The sequence below is a fragment of the Sphaeramia orbicularis genome, chromosome 9 (assembly GCF_902148855.1).
Source record: "Sphaeramia orbicularis chromosome 9, fSphaOr1.1, whole genome shotgun sequence".
Lineage (NCBI taxonomy): Eukaryota > Metazoa > Chordata > Actinopteri > Kurtiformes > Apogonidae > Sphaeramia > Sphaeramia orbicularis.
This window is the reverse complement of record NC_043965.1, coordinates 14,431,378-14,452,828: the sequence shown is the minus strand read 5'-3', so window position 1 is coordinate 14,452,828 and position 21,451 is coordinate 14,431,378. Positions and strand designations below refer to the sequence as shown.

Here is a 21,451-nt window from a genome sequence, read left to right as displayed (position 1 = left end):
AGCTAAAGAAGGTAATGTGCTCCTGTAGATAAGTGGAAAGACATTTAGGAACCTGTGAGTGAGTGTGAAGGATTTATTTTTTTTGTGGAAACACCAGCTCAAGTCACAAACAATGTATAGATTGTTATTATGGATGTGGGCAGCTGTCAAATGGAGTTAGGGGCAACGACTGGAACTACAAAGTAAAGCCAGGGCCAACGATCTTAGAATTTTATAGAGCGCTGAAGTCCAGTGTCTTCCACTGTGTGTCCTCCTGGGATCTAACTTAGGCAAAACATATGAATGGTGGTCAATGGCAAAAGTAATAATAATAATAATAATAATAATAATAATAATAATAATAATAAGCAGCATTATTTTTGTGGTTGTTATTATTATTATTATTATTATTATTATTATTATTATTATTATTATTATTATCTCACTAAAATGACCAGTACCTTAAAAGAAGTGAAAATCCTTTCAGTCTGGTCATGTTAAAGCTACAAAGGCATCATCTGTGACTGTAAAGAGAAGAAGTTATGATAGTGTATCCTCCACAAATTTTAGTATTTTTATTTACATACTTTCATGCACCTTTATCATTTATTTATTGTCTTCTCAACCCCCTGCTGTTTATTGTTATATTCTGTGTTTATAGTTGTATTGCTGATAGTTTGTTTGTTAACACTCAAGCAGCAAAACTATTGGTTGAATTCATACCAAATTGGGTTTTATAGATTGCCAGTGACCCAGAATAGATCTCATTATATTTTGGGAACAATAGGTCAAACTTCAAATTTTTATGATTTTTTAAAAAATTTTAAATTTCCTATAATGGGTGAAATTTCACGTCTATAAAAACATCCATTTTGTTTTAATTTACTTCAAACTTGGCACATATATAGAGGCGATTGATATGCTGACATCAGCAAATGCATAGACAAGATGACATCGGTTGGATCAATGCTAAAATAAGCTACAATCCGTGTGAGGGGCAGAGTTTATTGTGCCTGGCACCACTTTTTTTTTTTTTCCTTTTTTAAAAATATTTTTTCTACTATGTTCATTTTGCACCATGGGACCTTAGAGTCTTGTAGTTTCGGTTTTCTATATGTGATGTACATATGGTAAAACTGACAATAACGCTGACTTTGACTTTCATAGTCTGCTATGTCAACATTTTTGAAACAAACTATGACTTGAATTGTAGAATTATCTTCAGTCAGGATTAAAATATTACGTGTCACTCACCAATGACTGTAATGCATCTTTTTTCTGAACTCATAAAGACTTTGTGGTACTTTTGTGGCAGTTCTCAAATTATTATTTTTTCTCTATATTTAACCTTTCTTAAGTGATTTATCGCCATTTATTGTACTATTATACTCTTTAGTTTGAGTTTTATCAGTGTAAATCATGTATTTTCCTATATTTAATTCAGTGATCATGCAGAACTGAAGAAAAGGTGGCTTTTTCAATAAAATCTATCATTAACTGAACATAAATCAAGTGTCTCTAATCACTGTCATTGATCCAAATCCACAGATTTTACTGATGAATCAATGTTGTAGAAGATGACAGTGTTTCCACGTTCGCTACGGAGCCTCTGAACGTCCAAATGGGTCATATCTGATGACCATGAAAAGACAATAAACTGCATTTTACACCAATTATTTACATGTATTAAAAGGATTAGTGGGTCAACAGGTATTAAACAGTTACATGAGTAAAAGGTTTATGTCATCAGTGGTTGTTTGGGTCTTTATGGGTTAAATAAGGTCTCATGGGGCAGAACTGGAAGCGGTAGGATTATCAGCTCTTCCTACATCTGTCTACAATAAAGTGACTCTTGATCTTAGATGTTGAACCACTGATGGATTCTACTAATACTAATAATAATTCAGTCTGCTTTTTAGGGGTCATTTCTTTCAGTTGGACCATCTCATACAGGTGATTCCTTCATTAACAGATGTAAGGGCCGACAGTCAGCTTTGACGTTTACATGCTGGGCTTTGATTGACAAGCGTGTCTGACAGGAAAAAAACAAGAACAAATCTGCACCCCAGTGTAGTTCCCATATTATGCATTATTTCAGTTGTGATGTTTCAAGCACCATTGCTCCTCTCTTCTATACAGAGAAACCATCTAAAATCCCCCAAATCCCCTAGTGTTACCAGCTTTGCAATCAATCATCTTTCAAGCCCATGTCTATTTTACAAGGGGAATAATTTAAAGAATAAAGTAATGAGTATTTACACAATGTATGAGCAGCTTTTCTTTTGAGGAAACAAAGCCCTAGCATAAAACAGTTCAAATGTACCCAAAAAAGAGGATAGACCCAATATTTAGAGGGGAATCAGAAAACAAAGCTGTAATAAATATAAAATATTTAGAGCGTCTCTGTAATGAGGCCTACTATTATGCCAGACCAAAAAGAGACAAGTCATATAAGGAAAGGCTGCAACATGAAATACAACATATATTCCACAAAAGGCTGTGGAAAATAGATGTCTAAAGGTCCTACTAGGCCATAAAATATTTTCTTAATTGTTAAAAACTTTAGAGTACTAATGAGGACCTTATGAGACTATACAGTCGTGGAAAAAATTATTAGACCATCAAAAGTCATCAAAAACAATAGTTATGCAATCGAGTACTAACTCCTGTGTGGATCATGTGACTAAAACAGACAGAAAAGAAAAGATGGGATGCCTAAAAGCACTGTTTTTGTCAGTACAATGCCATAGATATTGATATAAGAACTAAGGTGGTTTTGATTATTATCAAGAAAACATGGAAAATGTCCAGATATCAGCTCTGAAATAAAACTCTTATGAGCTATTTTTGTTTTTATCATTATATTTGTCCAAACACATGTATCTTTAGTGGTACCAGGCAATAAAATGAACAAGAAATTGAAGAAAGCAAGGGGGGTCTAATAATTTTTTCCACGACTGTAGTTCCAGAGAATTTAGCACATAGGCTACTGTACCTTCACAAAAATTTGCAAAAAATGTTGACATACTGTAGGTGACTTGCAAATGTACATATAGAAAAGGAGAAATCTGCATCATACATCATAGTAAAGTTCATAATTTAACCAAAAAAAGGGTCTTGTGTCTTCTTTCAGATTTTTCGGGAATGAAGTGTTCAGTGTGTGGATTTAAAATATATATATATATATATATATTTTAAAGCAAAATATTAATGTCTTCAGTGTAATTGGACTTTTGGAGCTTCTATTTTTGAAATAAAACTCTTTTTCTCAGAGGTCTTAACAGTCATTGCAGTGTCTATCTATCTATCTATCTATCTATCTATCTATCTATCTATCTATCTATCTATCTATCTATCTATCTATCTATCTATCTATCTATCTATCTATCTATCTATCTATCTATATGTGTTGCACTAAAAGGACACTCAAATGACTATAATATACAAATGTTTGATAAAATTTACAGTAAATTAATGAGCCACCTTTAAGCATTAGGTCACCCATCCCCTTATTCCACCCTTTTGTCCAAATCTGATCACTTAAGGATCTGAAAATCCAAAATGGCAACAGCCAAAATCTAATTCCTGGTATCAAAACAGTTTTCCACCCAATGGGAGACATAACAGTGGCTCTGTTCACGTCTTATAATGTTTACTATAATCACACCCATTCTTATGCATTGAATACAATATACTTTATAACGTAATTGCTAATTTAAAGAATGTAACAAACATAAATGTTGTAAATACACATATCCCTGTTTAACCTACAGCGCAACGTTCACCGACTGTGAAGACACTCTAAACAAGACCGATAAAATATGTCACGCACCTGACGCTGACCTATAACTCACAGCAGAAACTGTATGGTGGTTGCATGTATCTACTTCATTTTACCAAGATTTTCTATCCAAGTCAATTTTACAGCCTAGCAATAGCAAGTTTTCTTCCCCTTTCCTTTCCTTCAAACTCAATTTCAAAGAGCTCTGAAAGACAGCAGTGGTCTCAGTCGTGGTCGATCACATTTTCCCATTCATTCAAAGGCGCCGTAGATGCCTTTCCGATTACTTACATGAATAATAAATAGGACCTGTTAGTATCCTTGTGCTCAAAGAAACCCCGTTTAATTCACTGTCCAGCTTCATGAATTAAGGGAACCGCTTGTATAGAATTAAAAAAAACAGCCTCAGACATATGGCACTGATATTCCAGACTTAATAAACATTCAGTCCGAATGAGTTACAGGGGACTATGCCGTGTAAAATATGTCAGTGTAAAAATAATACACACAATCTGGTTTAGGTTTCCATCATTAGTGTGTCATAAATAACATATTTCATGTGATATGTGATATAATTCATTGCCTCCCTTCATCAGATTACTCCACAGTCTGTATATTTCATGATCATACCTGTATCAGTTACCCGAATCTAAAGCCTTTATGTGATTTCCAATTCAGTTTTCTATGTAATTACAGATTATGACCATTTTAGAGGAGGGGGACTATATAGATACATTTACATTCTGATGCGTCCATCATGGTGCTGTAGGTTCAGGTCTACAGGGTCAGGGTACATAGGTTTAGGGGCTAAAAATTAAACAGATCACAGATCTTTGGCTCATCAAGTAATCATCATTCAGTGGGGTCCCCCTTATTATCACAGCATTAATGCTACACATGAAGCCGCCATAAATAATTCAACAGGTTGTCTAGCTCAATAAATGACTTCCTTCTGTTCTCACATCCAGTTTGTACAATGTGTACCACTCTACCGCATCAGGATTGTCAAGGTGTTATGTCTCCACCTAAAGGTAACCCAAGGAACTGAACGCCACTGCACGTAAACCCCAAATGACAAATGCTGAACTGATAGGCAGGATAATCACATAAACACTCAGAGCAGCATTTTAATGAGACGCAATTACACATCTCTGTCACATTTAATGATACAATAGGTACAAATAGATATGATTAGGCTTGTGAAATTTGTACAATTTAGCAGAGATACTACTGCATCCATTTACACTTTCATAATATCTGCAAATTGTAGCTTTTAATATAGGAGTTTGAGTGTAAAAAGAAGTATGTACCAGGCGCTCAGTGCGTCATACGCTTCAATTAAATCTTTATTATTCATGTTGAGTAATACATTTACATAATTATTAAACGATGCAGAATGCTTACTCTGTAAAACAAACAAACCAAAAAAAAACCTTACAAAACTCTCAAAAGTGGTTACAAATATATTAGGTGACATAAAATAGGGGTTGATTTACATAAACTGAGAAAGTTTTTCCTTCACTTTCTCTTCAATGTTTGCAAAGTACTTCATTTGTGCGAGCAACGCTTTGGCAGCTTGAAGCTCTCCTGTAAAGAAAAAAAAAGAGAAGAATGAAAAAAGGAAGTTCAATCAATGACTCACTCAGTGACTTAAAAGAAAGCTGTAGCATAGAAAATATAGAAAACTGAGTAGGAGGAGGTACAGAACATTTTTCTTAGTGGATAATACCTTTACGAAGGGCAGCGTCTATCTGCTCCGTCAGGTCTGCCAATTTCCCTGCAAGTACAGAGGAGAAGTTCCCATTTGGATTGTGTTAAAAAGAAGAAACACATATGGTGCCTTTTATATTTTCTGGAAAACTCCAGGAAGATAATAATTGCTTGTCTTAGAATACAAAGCAAGTGGAAAAAACTACACTGAAATGGATAAAAAAAAAAAAAAAAAAAGGATAAAAAATTCAACGCCTCATGCAGGATTTTCTTAGTTCCCTTTAATGTTCTGTTGAGAGAAAGCATAATAAGAGTTATATCTCAAATGTTTGAACCACCATACCTGTTCTAACCTTCCAAATGTGCCACTGGAGATGCATGGCTGAGTCTTAGTATTAGGTAATGCTCTCTAAAACATTGTGCAAATTCTCAGGTACATGAGCAAGAATTTCAGCAATGCCACAAAAAAAGATATGAGAGTCAAGGATCTGTTTTTTTTTTTTTGGTGGCATCTCAGAGAAAGAAAAGGTTCTAGAAATGCAAGAGTGGCATTATCAAGTTCAAGTAAAGTGGCGTTGGAGGAAAATCAAAACTCTGCCAAGGCAAAAAAAAATTGTACTGTTGGAACTGCCATGATTTTTAAAGCTACAGGAGATGAAATCAAGGGGAAAAACACTGATATGAAGATGCATACTTTCCTACTGCAGCTATGTCCTCTCAGTTCAGATTATTTTATTTTATTATTTACATTTATTAAAAACAAATTCTGTGACATGCAGCTCAATCTCATACTTATTGTACAATTTTTTTTTTTTTTTTTTTTTTACAAACAAACAAAAAAACACCCCTCCACAGGTCAACAACATATCGTCTTTGCCAGATATGACTTAACAGGTGACCATCTTTCCAAGTGTCCACCTGGAGTTGCAAGCTTGTATTCCATACAGTCCACAGCTTTCAGTCTTTAAATCCACTGGTCCACAGTGGGTGGGGTTTAAGCCAGTTTTCAGTGATAATTTTATGAGCTAGTAATACAAGAACTCTACGCATAGCCTATATATGTTGTTTTTTTTTACTCAATCCCTCTAAAAATACATTCCCTATAATTATCTGGTGTGGTTCACATGGTGTATTCAAGTCCAAAATGTATAGTATTTCCTTCTGAATTTTGTCCCAATAAACTCTTAGATTAGGACAGTCCCAAAAAATTTGTGAGAAATCCCCGATTAGACCACATCTTCTCCAGCAAAGAGGGCTAACCTTATTATCAAAACATGCTATTACCATAGGTGTTCTAAAAACATCTCATTCTCAGCTTCCAGCTATATTCTTCCCAGTTTGGGCGACTTAGGAATTTGTGATTGGCTATCCAGGATCCCTCCCCTGGCAGTCTAGATTAAATGAATAAACAGAAAAATACATGAACCTGTCAACATTTCATGCTGTTATGGAGGAGTGAAGACGCTTTGTCCAAACTTCAGAGATCCAGGCGGCATCTGAAAAAATCTGATTAGTGTTCTGTAATTACTGAACATGTCAATCACATATTGAACCCCCCTACCTGTCTGAAAACGCCTGGGATTAGATAAAATCTGAATTCTACAGCCTAAAAGAATGGGTAGATGATGTGTCTCCTGTCTCTTTAGGCCACCTGAATTACTATACAGTCGCAGAAAAAATGACTAGACCATCAAAAGTCATCAAAAACAACGGTTATGCAATAAAGCGCTAACGCCTGTGTGTATCATGTGACTAAAACAGACAGAAAAGAAAATATGGAATGTGTAAAAGCACTGTTTTTGTCAGTACAATGCCATAGCTATTGATGTAAGAACTGAAGTGATTTTGGTTATTATCAAGAAAACCATGGAAAATGTTTAGATATCAGCTCTGAAATTTAATTTTTATGAGCTATTTTTGTCTTTATCATTATATTTGTCCAAACAAATGTACCTTTAGTCGTACTAGGTGTTAAAATGAACAGGAACTTGACGGAAACAAGGGTGGTCTAATAATTTTTTCCGCGACTCCTGTATATGCAGAAAGGGAATTCTGTTTTTTTCCCCCATTGACGCTAAAAAAGAAACTACCACGTGCTGCAGTTTTATTAACATTATTAGTGCCTGTGTGTCCTTAGCAAACTATGCTACCTACACCTAAGTATTTGTTTTTTTTTTTTACTATTTAATGATACAAGAGCAAAGCATTCAGACATTACATTACACATTTTTGTGTTCTTGTGGGAGTAAATACCCTGATATCTACCATGTGGCAATTTTCAAGATAAGAAATCTTATGTTTTCTTCCTTTGCACACACAATTTTCTTATCTTCACTTAAGTGGTCTCAGCCATTTAACCCTTTGTTACAATTCCTACTCTTTGAAACAAAGTGAGGAGCAAAAAAAAAAAAAAAAAAAAAGAGGGTAAACAATGGCGAGTCCCAGACATCAATTTGCTCTCTCAAGATAAGAGCACACTGTGTATACTTACAAAAATAAAAGGACATTTCAATTTAAGCCTTTTCAGTAAATTAGTGCCTATCAATATGTTGGGCCGATTAACACAGAAACCTTTAATCATGGGAAGTTTTGGTGTCATTGGGCAAAAGATCCATAATTACCTTCAAGTATATTATAATTAAAGTGGTCTGAGATGAAACTAGACTCCTCAACCTTCTCTAGACTGGGTTATAAGCTGTAAACAGAGTCGGGAGAGGGACATGGCTCATCACATTTTCAGCAAAGCTATAAAATATGTGAGTGACAGTTTCAATTACGCAGCGTTGTTAATATTCCATCAGACTCGATTCTACCGCTCTAGTGGCTTATCACAGAAGCAACATAGTGGCTCACAAAAAATATTTTGCCTTCACTTTTCCACAGTGGTGTGAAAAAAACCTCATGTTATGTATTTATATATTTCAGCCAAATTTACTAAGGCAGAGTATATTAGTGAAGTCGAAATCTAGAAGAAGCACCAAAGGGAACGACCAGTTTTTGGAAGTGATTTACTAATAAAATGCAAAATGATTCACACAGATGCAGTTAGGTCTTTAAAAAAATGACTTGTGCTGTTGTACCAAAACCAGAGCAAAGCAGTGCAGAGCCGGACAACACAAAAACGTATCATTAGCCTCATTAGCATAATTGCTAAAAAGTCACATTTTTTTTTGCCAAATTGTGGTGTCTGCATAAAATGAAGCTTCAGTGTTTGGAGAGAAAAGTTATGCATATATCACAATTTGGCCAAAAACATGACTTAGGAATTTATGCTATGAGGCTAACAATATGCAATATGAGGGCGTGTGGATTTTACTAACAACATAAATACAACTCGTTGCAGTAATGTGATGAACACAAGTGTTGGTTTTTATGAATGTGTTTCTGTCTGGAAATACCAACACAGACCAAGGAGGGGCATCAGAAGGAGGAGTTTTCTGTACTAGAACTGGACGAATAGGTGAATACATGTAGCGTTGTCTAACATAGCGACCAAAATTTGTCCCTTTTAATTTTTTAATTTTTTAATTTGAATCTTATCCTGTTTGATTGTTGGTTTATATTCTCATACATGATGTTGTTTTATCTCACGCCTCTACTTCTGCATTGATTTAACAGCATCATGTTACATTACCCCTGCCCTCTTTATTCTGATTCATTTAATCTATTTGAAGTGTCTTGTTTCTGCATTGTTGTACACATCTCTCCTATTATGTTGCTTCTATTTTAGTGTTTTTAGTGTTTTTATTTACATCTTGTATCCTGCTGTTGTGCCCTTTTATTTTATTTGTTTGTCAAAGCACTTTGTAAACTTTGTTTTAAAAGGTGCTATATAAATAAAGTTATTATTATCATTATTATTATTATTATTATTATTATTATTATTATTATTATTATAAAATACTTTAATATTGCACTGGGTTACAAAAAAATGTTTTTTGCAAGTTGTCTACGTTTTTTCAACTGAATTAGGACCATTTTGCACCGCTAATTCCAAAAATGACATCTGTTTTTCTCAATCAGGTCAGGTTTTTTTGCTAATTTGATTTTGAAAAATTTGATCTTCTCACAAAATATAATAATTAATACCAAAATAAGATTGGTAAGCACACTTTATGAAACTTGTGACTTGATTCCTGTTAGGTACAATGGTGTATTCAGCGCAGATGTAGCAGAATACGTCAGGCTTATTTTTGCAAGATCTTCTGGTCAAAGCCATTTCATTCACCTGTAATATTAAAAAAACCATTAATCATAAATTGGCAAAAGTAAAATCTTCAGAACTCTTTTATTGCAAGAAATATGAAAGAATTTTGTATCATATGATGTGAAAATGCCCATAAATGTAAGCAAAAATGTTAAAAAGCCAATATGTAGCATAGTTCAGAAAGTTGACCTGATTGAGCAAAATTAATGTGATTTTTGGATTCAGCACACCAAAATTATCCTAAATCAGCTCAAAAAACTTAAACAATAAATTTGTTGTTGACCAGTGTTGTCATTGCCAACGTGCTTGCAAAGGCATGTCTAGATCACTAATTTGTAGTGATGTCCTGATCTGGATTTTTTTTGCTTCCGATCCGATGTTTTTGGGGATTAGTTTTGCCGATACCAATCCAGTACCGATCGGATACCAACTTTTTACAATGAAATTTTGATTTAAATTTGGAGTCATTATTTATAGGTTATTAAGCTATTATTTTGCTTGAGATCACAAGCTCCACTGAATGTGGAACCTGAACTAAAACAACTATGACACCTTTGACTCCTTAATAACTTTAGTATAATTTTTGCACTTTCCAAATTCAAACTGTGGGACAAATTAGAACCTTTGGTGAGCCGGTTTTGGCCCGTGGACCATATGTTTGCCACTGCTGTAGCACGTCTATGGATAGGTCCATCCAGGTATGATATGGGGGTGTGTTCCCTGCCATGCGTTACTGATGTGTGGATTAAAGGGTTACTCGCAGGTTGGGCAAGGACAGGTCAAAAGAATGTCAGTTTATTTGGGGGGCGGGTTGGGTCGGGTCGGGTCAAATAATTCCACAAAAGCCCCATGCGTTGAAAAAAACCTGACCTCGCGCATCACTACCGTACATACCTCATAATAAGTACGCACAGACCTTAAAGTGAAAGTTACAGACGCTTTACTAATTCCTTTAAGCCTCCCGCTGTCGTGCAGCTTTTCCCTACCTTCAGAAACTTTGAGGGGCAGGACGTTTGTTTACCCCAGAACCCCCCAAAAACTGGGCCAATCTTGTGACTAAATCCAATCCCAAATTTCTAAAGAATACCAGATCGGCAGCAGATACCGATCTTTAGATCAGATCAGGACATCCCTACTATTTTGTTTGAGGTAAATGTAAGAGTGAAGAGGGTAATTCCACAAATTTGGAAATTAAAGATGACATGGTGCATGGTACAAAAGGGGGCACCCAGAGAAGTCATATTTATAGACTGCTATAGCACTGAATTCTGACTTCAATAACTCACTACACTCTGTATTTACACATTTACTCCATCTGTAGGAAGGTCATTGTTTTTTACTTTAAATAACATAGAGGAAACACTATGCACCATCTGTGTCAGCTAGTGAAGTAGGAAAAACACTTGTGAATTTGAATGTCCTTGAGCTGAAGATGTCTTGTATTTGAAAGGAGTTTTTGACACAAAGCCTTATGACTTCATGAGAAAGTCAAACCTCTGTCTAATGCCTTGTTGAGGCTCCTGGAGAAACGGTAACATTATGTCAGTGGATCTTTCTGATGATGATTTGAGGACCAGGTACAGTGGAGGTGAAAATGTGGACTGTTTGTAGCCAACCTACTCTGATAACACCCTTGAAAACTGAAATCAATTAAAACAAGTGGAAAAAACTCCCTTCTTCACACACTTGTTCTCTGTTCTCAGCAGCGCCTCCTCTGTACAGAACTGTCAGTCATTCCAGGCACAAATGACTAAACCCACTTTTATTAGTCTTTGGTTCATTTATTTGTGTATTTGGACCCTAATAGTTCATAAAGTTTGAATTTGAACCCTCCAGGTGCTGCAAAGCTATCTTTATATTCATTCTGGCAAAAATCCAGTGGATTTCTACAACCTGTTTCAATTCCTTCTTGATTTGTTACTTTTTATAACTAGTTACATCACGACATTTGCACATACAAGGTCAAGACTTCCGATGAACATTTCTCCGAGTACGACATAACTGTTTGTCAGCAGCAGTGGTTGTAGTCCATGCTGGAAATATGTCCAAACTTTGAGCTGATTACCTAAAATGTTCAGTTTTTGGTTGTATAAACAAATTCAACTGGCTGAATGGGACAGAGCAGCACAGCCAACAACCTGGAGGGGGTGGAGTCATTTGCATTTAAAGGGCCAGCGCTCAAAACAAACTTTCTTGAGTCATTACTCAGAAAAAGGGTTGAAGATGGACCTGTGGAATTGAATTAATGAAGAACTCAGACCCAAGCATAGCATTTACAGTTTATGTACAGGGTGGGGAAGCAAAATTTACAATGAACATTTAGTTGTTTTTTCTCAGCAGGCACTACGTCAATTGTTTTGAAACCAAACATATATTGATGTCATAATCATACCTAACACTATTATCCATACCTTTTCAGAAACTTTCGTCCATATGAGTAATCAGGAAAGCAAACGTCAAAGAGTGTGTGATTTGCTGAATGCACTCGTCACACCAAAGGAGATTTCAAAAATAGTTGGAGTGTCCATAAAGACTGTTTATAATGGAAAGAAGAGAATGACTACGAGCAAAACTATTATGAGAAAGTCTGGAAGATACTATTAAAGAAGAATGGGAGAAGTTGTCACCCGAATATTTGAGGAACACTTGCGCAAGTTTCAGGAAGCGTGTGAAGGCAGTTATTGAGAAAGAAGGAGGACACATAGAATAAAAACATTTTCTATGATGTCAATTTTCTTGTGGCAAATAAATTCTCATGACTTTCAATAAACTAATTGGTCATACACTGTCTTTCAATCCCTGCCTCAAAATGTTGTAAATTTTGCTTCCCCACCCTGTAGACCACAGGGAAAAGTTTTAAAATGCACAATTCCATTTAAAAAAGCAAAGTATCATTCCTTTAAGACATGTTTTTTTTGCTGTTAAATAATGGCCAGAGGTGTCAAAAGCATTCCCATTCATTGCTCAGGCAGAAGTATAGACACTAGGGTTTGAAAACACTTCTGTAGAAGTTGAAGTATCAACTCAAGCTTTTTGCTCAAGTAAAAGTGTAAAAGTACTGGTTTCAAAACTACTTAAAGTATAAAAATAAATGTAAGGGGAAAAAAATGCCATTAGGACAAAAGCTTAGGCAGTGCCACAAGGGCCTATAGTGCCCCCCCCCCCCCCACGTAAATTTTTCTAAAGACCATAATGACTATAATGTTATATTAAAATGCTAATGTTGAAAATTTTGGGATGCACTAGGCTACCTGTTTCAGCCGCATATATGCCCATTGAAAATGGTCTTCCTAGCTGCTACCAACCTCCTCGCTGGTGCTTGGTTAGGACATTGCGCTCAAGTTCTCTTGAGTTTCTGCCACGGACATCTTCATACTAGCCTACATACGTCAGCTATGTCCTTGCTGGAGTGTGATGTGATAGGGTGTCGGAACAGTATATGTTTATACTTCTCATCCAACCACAATCAAATTCACTCTATCCAGATGGTGAGATTTATCTGGATAGTTTTTTTTTTTTTTTTAATTTGAACAATGACGAGCCGGAATGAAAACAAGCTGAAATAAAATAGGAGTAACAAAACTATTTTTAAAATGTAAGGAGTAGAAAGTACAGATAATTGCATGAAAATGTAAGTAGAAGCAAAAAGTCGGCTGAAAAATAATTACTCCAGTGAAGTATAGATAACCAAAATTTCTGCTTTGTTACTTGACACCTCCGCAGTAAACCGACAGCTGCTAATCCTTGTAAATCACCTTGGTCCACTTATGTACATACTCTCCAATCCAAAACGTTTGCTCTGTAAGGGAAATTGTGTTCACACGTTTCTAGTGCTAACTTTGCACTTTCACAACCTGTTAGTAAATCTGGCCCTTCTGATTTGTCTTTTGATTTGGACAAAAGTGGAGTGTGCATTTATTTTCCCCTGATTTTCACCTCCTGTGGCTTTAAAACAAAAGCATCTTATCTACAGTTGCATACATCTGCGGGTAGTAAGAGTTCTGCAAAAAAATTTCTTATATTTCCTAGGCTTTAACTGACATAAGAAGAAGAAGTAGCAGAATAAGAAGAAACACATTCTACAGCTACATCTGGATGTTTACCGACATACACTATTTATTTACTGCTGCTCTATAGGAGTTCCTGGCACGTTTTGTCCTGCACTCATTGTGTCAGTCATCTTTACATAACTACATACGTATTTAATGTGTGGGTGCTATACAACCACGTGCCTCTCTACCTGGGCTAATTTCACGATCATTACAAATCTGATCAAATTCCTCCTCTAGACTTTCACTGAGTATGTTAAACTAACATATTTATACCCTTAGTCTCTTGGCCGATCTTATTGGCTTCTTTTGGCGTCGGTGCAGCATCAAGGGCTTCATTGATCTCCATCAGCTCCATTAGAAATTCTGAATCAGCCCCAGAGTCTGTACCTTCTTCTATACGCAGTCCCTGTAGCTCCAGCTAAAACACACACAACCACAGGAGTTCATCAAGTTTAAACCGCTCCTTTAAATGCATGTCACCGCTCTTGAATGTCAGATGGCGAAGAGTTTTCTGGAGATCAAGCAATCAGGCGGGCACATTTTGAACTTTGGGTTATGAAAATAAACTATTTATCACAAGTTCAGTCGGAGAGTTCAGACTCACCATATACAAACCTCGACTCAAAGGCTTAAGCAGAGTCTTGTATGCTTTGTTCACCAGAGCTGACTGGCTTTCTGAATACTCCTGCTCCGTCTGTAAAAAGAGACTTCTGTCAAGTTTGCGTCTAATCATTCAGATGGGAGAGTAAATTAGTTTCATCGCGATTTTACACCAACGTACTACTTACGCATTTGAAACAATAAATAGTCAGAGTTACACATCAAACTGTCATGAAAGGGAAGTATTTTACAACTTGCCATCCCAATCTATACTACTGTCAATTTGTAAAAACACCAAATCCATGGTGATTCTGACAATTAGGTGGATGACATACAGATATTTCTTTGTAGCTGAGCAGTTTGGGACCTTTGAAGAAATGCAGGTGCAAGTCTGACACGACAGATGTGTGGAAACAAGACAGGGAGGAAAATATCTTGGAAATGGTTGGCAGATCCGAGTACATTTTGCAGCTATCAGGTCTGTCAGCTCTTGTGAAAATCAATAGTCTCAAGCCCACGGGCCCGTCGTGTGATGCTGTTTCTGTAATAACAACCAATGCAGTAGGTGGCTGCCTTGTAGCCTTGTATAAGTAATGAGTTTTCTATATATGATGAGGACCCCTGAGGCTAGAAGATGTCTAATTAAGAGAAAATGGCCAGAGGTGCTGATAAATAAAACAGAGTCAGTATAATATTGGACAGGACGCGTGTGCGGAAACCATTTAGGCTTTCTTTCCTCTCACGCATTTTGCTGAATACAAGTTTAGCTTTCATATCATGTCACAACAACATTCTGCATTGTGATTTTCCACTTGAGTGTACAAAATAAACTACGAGCGAAGCAACACACCTCCGCTCCTCCTTGTACTCATAATGCTTATTCATATAAAATGCTGTGCAATTTCATTTAATGATCCACAGGAGGGTGGAGGATGGAGGGTGGAATTTTGTTAACTATTTACCACTGTGCAAAATCACCCACAATCACATTCATCTTTAAAGTGCTCGGATGCAGTGGGATGAATCCTATTTCTTTATGTGACACTTGTAAATCTGGCAAAGTCAATGTTATTGTATAAAAACAGAACTCTCTTTTTGTTTGTGCTAAGTGTGTTTTACATCAAGCCTGTTATTTCACACCCAATTCTGGTGTCAAAAAAACAAACAAAACACTACACGTCTGCTTGTAAGGACAAAAATAAAGATGGAGAAAGAAGAGAAAAGCTCGTTTACTTCTTAAGCAGCAATGACTGAGTACTTCATATAATGCCTGCTCTCTTTTCCCTCCACTATCTGTTATACATAAAGTTTAACCAGGATTTAGTGTGTATATTTTATTCATATCATGCAGAATAATTACTTCAATTAACCTTTTTCTGTCAGTTGGAGTCATCAGCCTGCAGTGTTGGAGTGTTATGTATTATGTATTATGCATGAGGTAACACACTGAGATCAATGCGATTCATGGACCTCCATTTCGTTTTTGCATCTGATTTGACTTCTTCTTAAACTTTTCTCTTCTTTCAACACACACCTTTCAATTCCAAACCAAACTGCAGCAGAGCGCTCAAGAGTCTAATGGTTGCAGTACATGGCATATTGCTGCTATGTCGACGGTCCTTTGTTACATGTCATTACTCTTTCCACTGCCTTGTTTCCCTTCATATCTCCAACATGTCACCATCTATCTGTCATCCAAAGTTTCTGCTTTAAACTCCAGTTGCTTCTGGTAAGTTAACTGAGCTGTTAACTGCACAGACTCGCTGTAGCAGAAAATGAAGGAAGGACAGAAGGGTTTCATGTCAGAAAACTTGACTTTGAACTTTTACTTCCTTAACTTGAAATGACTGATTGTACATTGAATGTATAATCAACCCTCAGTGATGCAAAGCTTATCTACCACACACTTTGTGCACCAGTGTGTTCAGTATCTCAGCCTCTAACCATACTTTAATTATTTTTCACATCTGAAAATATCAAGTTCCAATTCAACACTTAAAAGTCCTTATTAAAACTACTATTAATGTAACTGGGTCAGTGTCAGATAATGATAGGCAATCAGTTTGACTTCATGTTTTTTCTGACCTCCCACTCTAAAGCTATTATATAAAAGTTCATAATTTGACTGTTTTCTTGCTCAAATGAAGCCTTAAATCTAATTGAAGACATTTTATGACTAAAATTCAGGGTACAGGATATTCAGACTTTTTAAGAACCCATTAAAACTCTGAAATAAGATAACTCATTCTTAACTCTTATTCTACCTTTGACAACTTACAGAACAGTGTAACAATTTATTACATGCTAGACTTTTCCCACAGAGGTCATTTCAAAGGACAAGTGTTGATATTAACATTAAAAAAGACAGACATTAAAAGTAACTACTTATAATATACTAGCGCGTTCTAGATGTGGCCACTTTTATGCTGTTGTGTATTTGTGCATGCTGTACCACATTTGTCCAGCAGTCACCGCCAAAGCATTTTGGGTATAACAATGTGATTGCAAGGCTATTGTAGGGCTGCACGATTAATCGTTAAAGATCGCAATCTCATTTCTAGGCACGGACAGTTCTTACGTATTTTATTTCACAGGCTGCATTACAAACAAATGCCCACAAATGCTGAACTGCTGCCGCCTCCTCCTTCAACCAACGGTAAAGTGTCTTTACAATATGTGAGCCTGCTGCTGTCGGCGGCAGTTGAGTGAGAAAAGAGTGAATTACAGCGGAGAAACGTCTGCGGTAAAGAGAGTGAAATGGATGAAAACTCCAGTGGCAGTGGTGAGAGTCACCAACTTGAACTCATGCCCAATACAGGTTCGCATTCGGCAGTGTTAATCTCATGTTGGTCTTCTTTTCTGTCATCCAGATCCAAGTGTCTTTTCACTTCTCTGACTTATGTGCTGTTCTTCTCCTTTTCTTTTCTTTGCTGAGGAGGATAACTCGGCCTTTAACCAAGAATCAAAAGTCTCGCCCTCTACAAAAATTTTATATAAAAAAAATTCCATTGTGCCAGCTGAGAAGTTTCTTTGTGCACTACAAACTTCCACAGGTCAGCTGACGTTGCTTAGCAACCTGGACCATAAGTGACCAGACTACTTGCAGAGTGATATGAAAGACACGAATCGGAGGCAAAAGAACCCATTTTCCTTGTCAGCAGTGCAATAAACATTTTGTGAAAAAAGTAATGCCAAAGAATTGTGATCTCAATTCTAAGCAAAAAAATTGTGATTCACATTTTTGTCAGAATCGTGCAGCCCTAGGTTTTGTTTTCCAAAATTACTAATACCTCCCAAAATATTGGTCCTATCAACTTGCCGTTTTCGCTAGTTTGTTCCTTGACCAAACATACATATGGAGGCCAAACTGCAGCAGTCAGCTCTTTCTGGATTTTGTGTGAATCCTCAGACACACATACATAAACAAACACATGCACACATAGGCCACTTGGCTTTTATAATACAGACTAGTTTTACAGTCTGCACATTAATACAAACTCTATAAAATGTATTATAACTATAAGTGTTCCACCTCATCATTTATACTGCACTTAATTCATTGTATATACTTTTTTATATTTCCACTGAGCTTGATTTGCCTTACCTTGTCAGTTAAAAAGTCAGTGTACCATTTGATACTAATAGCCTCTTTATGCCAGTGTCAAACCTGCAGAACTACAAATTAAAGGTATAACATTACAGTCACCATATCCCGACCAAACTGAAATGCTGTGACAGATTTTGGACTGACAAGTAAATCAGTGCTCTTAGTTGTGTTCATCGCTCCACTACAGTTCATAGAATCAATGCATGTGGTGGTTCAACATCTTACTAAGACACTTTCAATTGTTTTTTTTCTTGAATTTGGCAACCATTTCCATTTTTCCACTTTGCTTTTGTCCAGCATTTTTCTGTTGTGTAATCACAATGAATCATATTAACAAAATAAAGACACAGTCACTTGGCTTAACCCATAAAGACCCAAACATCCACCGGCAACCAAATAATAAACTATTGAACCACTAATCCTACCAATCCATGTAAACACTTGGCGTAAAATTCAGTTTGTCATCTTCTCATAGTCATCAGATATGACCCATTTAGACGTTCAGAGGCGCTGTAGTGAACATAAAAACACCGTCATCTTCTACAACATTGATTCATCAGTAAAACCCATGGAGTTTGATAAATGACAGTGGATGGACACACTGGGTTTATGTTCAGTTAATGATATATTCTGTTGGAACAGTGACTTTTTCTTCAGTTTTCTCTGTTTTGATTAGAGCTGCAACCGATTAATCGATTAGGTGCTTGAAGCGAATGCAAAAATTCACAATTTGATTAATCGATTCGAATTGATTGAAGGGAAATATTCTATTGCAGTTTTCCTGAATTGAAGCTTCTTTGAGCGTCACAATAAGCGTTCGTGTGAAACACAACAGTGGAACCAATGTTTAACAACAGAGAAATTAAGGAAACAAAGCTTTGATTCAGGAGAATTGTGGTTGAATGATTTTTTTGGATCACTTTGAGTCGATTAATTGGTTGTAGTTCTAGTTTTGATACAATAATCTTTGAATTTACTCTGATTTTTCATTGGCATCTAAATTAAATAGAGGAAAATGCATGATTTTCAGGGAGAAATGCAAAATGCAGAGGATAATATGATAATGACTAGAGATAAATCACTTATGAAAGGTTAAAAAGACAGAAAAATTCATTTGAGAACTGCCACAAAAGTAGCACTGGGTCTTTATGGGTTAATGGGGACAAAGAGTCAGCCTTAAGTCACTGTGTCACATTACTTCTTGACTAAACCGAAGCTGCAGACATACATTCAACTAAAAAACACATATAAAACAGAGATTTATGTCAGCGCCAATTTGACCAGGAACCAAAGGTCCCTAATTGCTCAGTTGCGTACAAGAATCCTTCCCTTGGCCTTATAAACTGGGAGATTTACCCAAATCCCAGAAGAAAACAGACTTTGTGGACTGTGTGATTTGGGGGAAGTGGACAATGAATCACATTTTCTTTTGTATTTTCCTGTATATGATGAACTGAGAGCCTCTTTGTGTGATGACATGTTTATCTGAAATCCTGATATGTTCTGGAGCACTGATGATGACAAGATGAAATGGTTGTTTAGTTCAAATGTGTATAAATTAGCATTATTTGTTTGTAAAGCCTGGAAAAAGCGGCAGATGTGTTTGTTTAAATAGGTCAGTACATTGTTTTGTTCAAATCTATTGTGCCTATTGTCTGGTATTTGCTCTCTCTTTTTCTCTTCCTTTACCCTCTCTCTTTAACCCCAATTGGTCAAGGCAGACAGCCGTCTTCCAGGACTCTGGGTCTGCTCGAGGTTTCTGCCTGTTAAAGGGAAGTTTTTCCTCGCCACTGTCACGAGTCACAAGTGTTTGCTCCTGGAGGATTCTGTTGGGTTTCTGTAAATTGGCTTAGAGTCTGGTTTTGACCAACTCTATAAATAAAGTGTCATGAGATAACTTTTGTTGTGATCTGGCGCTATATAAATAAAATTTGATTGATTGATTTGATTGGTTTTCCCCTGTAAGTCGCTTTGGAAAAAAGCATCTGCCAAATGCATAAATGTAAAATGTACGTGGTATACAATATTTTGTTCATGCTTTCTTATATTCATCATTTCATAGGTCTTATGTATTTCATTGTTGTGTTTTGGTTTTTTTTTTAGTTTTGTTTGTTTTTTTTTTCTCTCTCTTCTGCCCAGTTTACTCAGTTCTGGTTGTAGTTATTGTTACCATTATAATTGTCTCCATGGTTGTTACTGTTTGTATTGTTGATACTTTCTTGTGAGGGTCTTCGCCACCTTCTTCTCTCTTGTTCTCTCCCCTTCTTCTACCCCCCCACCCCCCATGTCAGGTCCGGCATCGAAACGTGGTTCAACAAAACTCATAATAAACACAGTAGAATATCAAAGGGTGCTTCTTATACTTTATGAAGTTACCCTTGGCAAAGCAATTTTTTTCAGCACTGGAAGGAACCAGACTACCATTCTGCTGTTAGGATGCTGGACAAGACAAATAGAAAAAAAAAAAAAAAAGTAGTGTGAGATACTCCCTGGTAAAATGTCCAAATAAAAGAGGAAACACAAGCAAAGGTGTCAGAAAAATGGGCAATGATGACTGGGAGTACAGTTGGTGTCGGCTGCTGCCTTATCGGTACAGACAGCTGCCTGTCAGCCAGCTGAGCCCATAAAAAAAAAAAAAAAAGTACAATGTAAATGTAAATGGTATTTGATTTTTGGTTTGTATTTTTAGTGTCTTATAAGCCCAGGTAAGGGCTGGGCATGTTTTTATGCAAGACACAATAATAAAAACATCCATTCATTCATTAAATAAGGCTGAGATGACTCAGAGGCCATGTTACTCAACCATTCCCTTTACACCCCCCCTGCCTACCCCAGATTTCTGACTGAAGTTGTCTGGATGTAGAAACCGCTGGAGCTGCAAGTATCTTTTCTGTAGCTTTTGTGTGTCCAGTGCGAATGTGTAGTCACTGAAAAGAGGCCACACAAGGACATATAAGATTCTTAGCTCAAAGTAAAACTGAGTCACAATAAAGTAGATCATTAAAAGTATATTGTACTTACCAATCCATGATCTGAAAGTAGGATACACCTTCTGCAGGGGGTTGAACTACTTTACATAACATGCAGAAAAATGCAGGTGTTTGGTCCAGGGCATGTTTGCAGTTCCAGCAGCTCACTTTGACTTGAGCTGTACAGTAATTCTTGATATTCCCGTTGTGTAACAGTTCTGGATCCTTCTCCAATGGTGTGAGCTTTAGGATGCTGTGCCCTGTGCCCTTCCCTGACAAACTCCTAGACTGACACTCTAATGCACATATAACACCTCTAGAAACACACTGTCGGCTCGTCAACAGCCGGGTTGGGTTCAGTAAAGTCCGGGCTGTACCGACAACCCGTACAGATAACATTTTCAGTTTTAAAACACCACCATTAAAGTTCCTATGCAGTTATTAAATCGACAACTAAGACCTTCTGTCTGTCAAAATACAACCAGCACTGTAGCATACAGCTAATGAAAAAGGAAGGCGAAGAAGAGTGTTCTTCTTCTACGTTTG

The 21,451-nt window shown here is 36.6% G+C and overlaps 1 protein-coding gene across 1 annotated transcript; it reads right to left on the bottom strand.

The window, feature by feature from the left end:
* Positions 1–4,869: 4,869 nt before the first annotated feature.
* On the bottom strand, positions 4,870–21,421 carry hscb (HscB mitochondrial iron-sulfur cluster cochaperone). The gene is made up of 6 exons (XM_030143775.1): positions 20,958–21,421; positions 20,767–20,863; positions 14,334–14,423; positions 14,003–14,147; positions 5,490–5,537; positions 4,870–5,347 (listed from the first exon to the last, which is right to left on the bottom strand). Exons 1-6 carry the CDS (start codon positions 21,302–21,304, stop codon positions 5,253–5,255), a joined length of 822 nt encoding a protein of 273 aa, XP_029999635.1. The 5' UTR covers positions 21,305–21,421; the 3' UTR covers positions 4,870–5,252.
* Positions 21,422–21,451: the final 30 nt, after the last annotated feature.

Bases quoted from the DNA above. Each gene is read 5' to 3' on its own strand.
- hscb (XM_030143775.1), bottom strand. From the start codon at position 21,304: ATGTTATCTGTACGGGTTGTCGGTACAGCCCGGACTTTACTGAACCCA. The intron at 14,424-20,766 runs GTAGGCAGGGGG...CTCTTTTTACAG, and splicing joins ACTTCAGTCAGAAATCTGGG to ACGGAGCAGGAGTATTCAGA. The intron at 5,538-14,002 runs GTATAAATATGT...CTGTACTTGCAG, and splicing joins GATCGGCCAAGAGACTAAGG to GGAAATTGGCAGACCTGACG.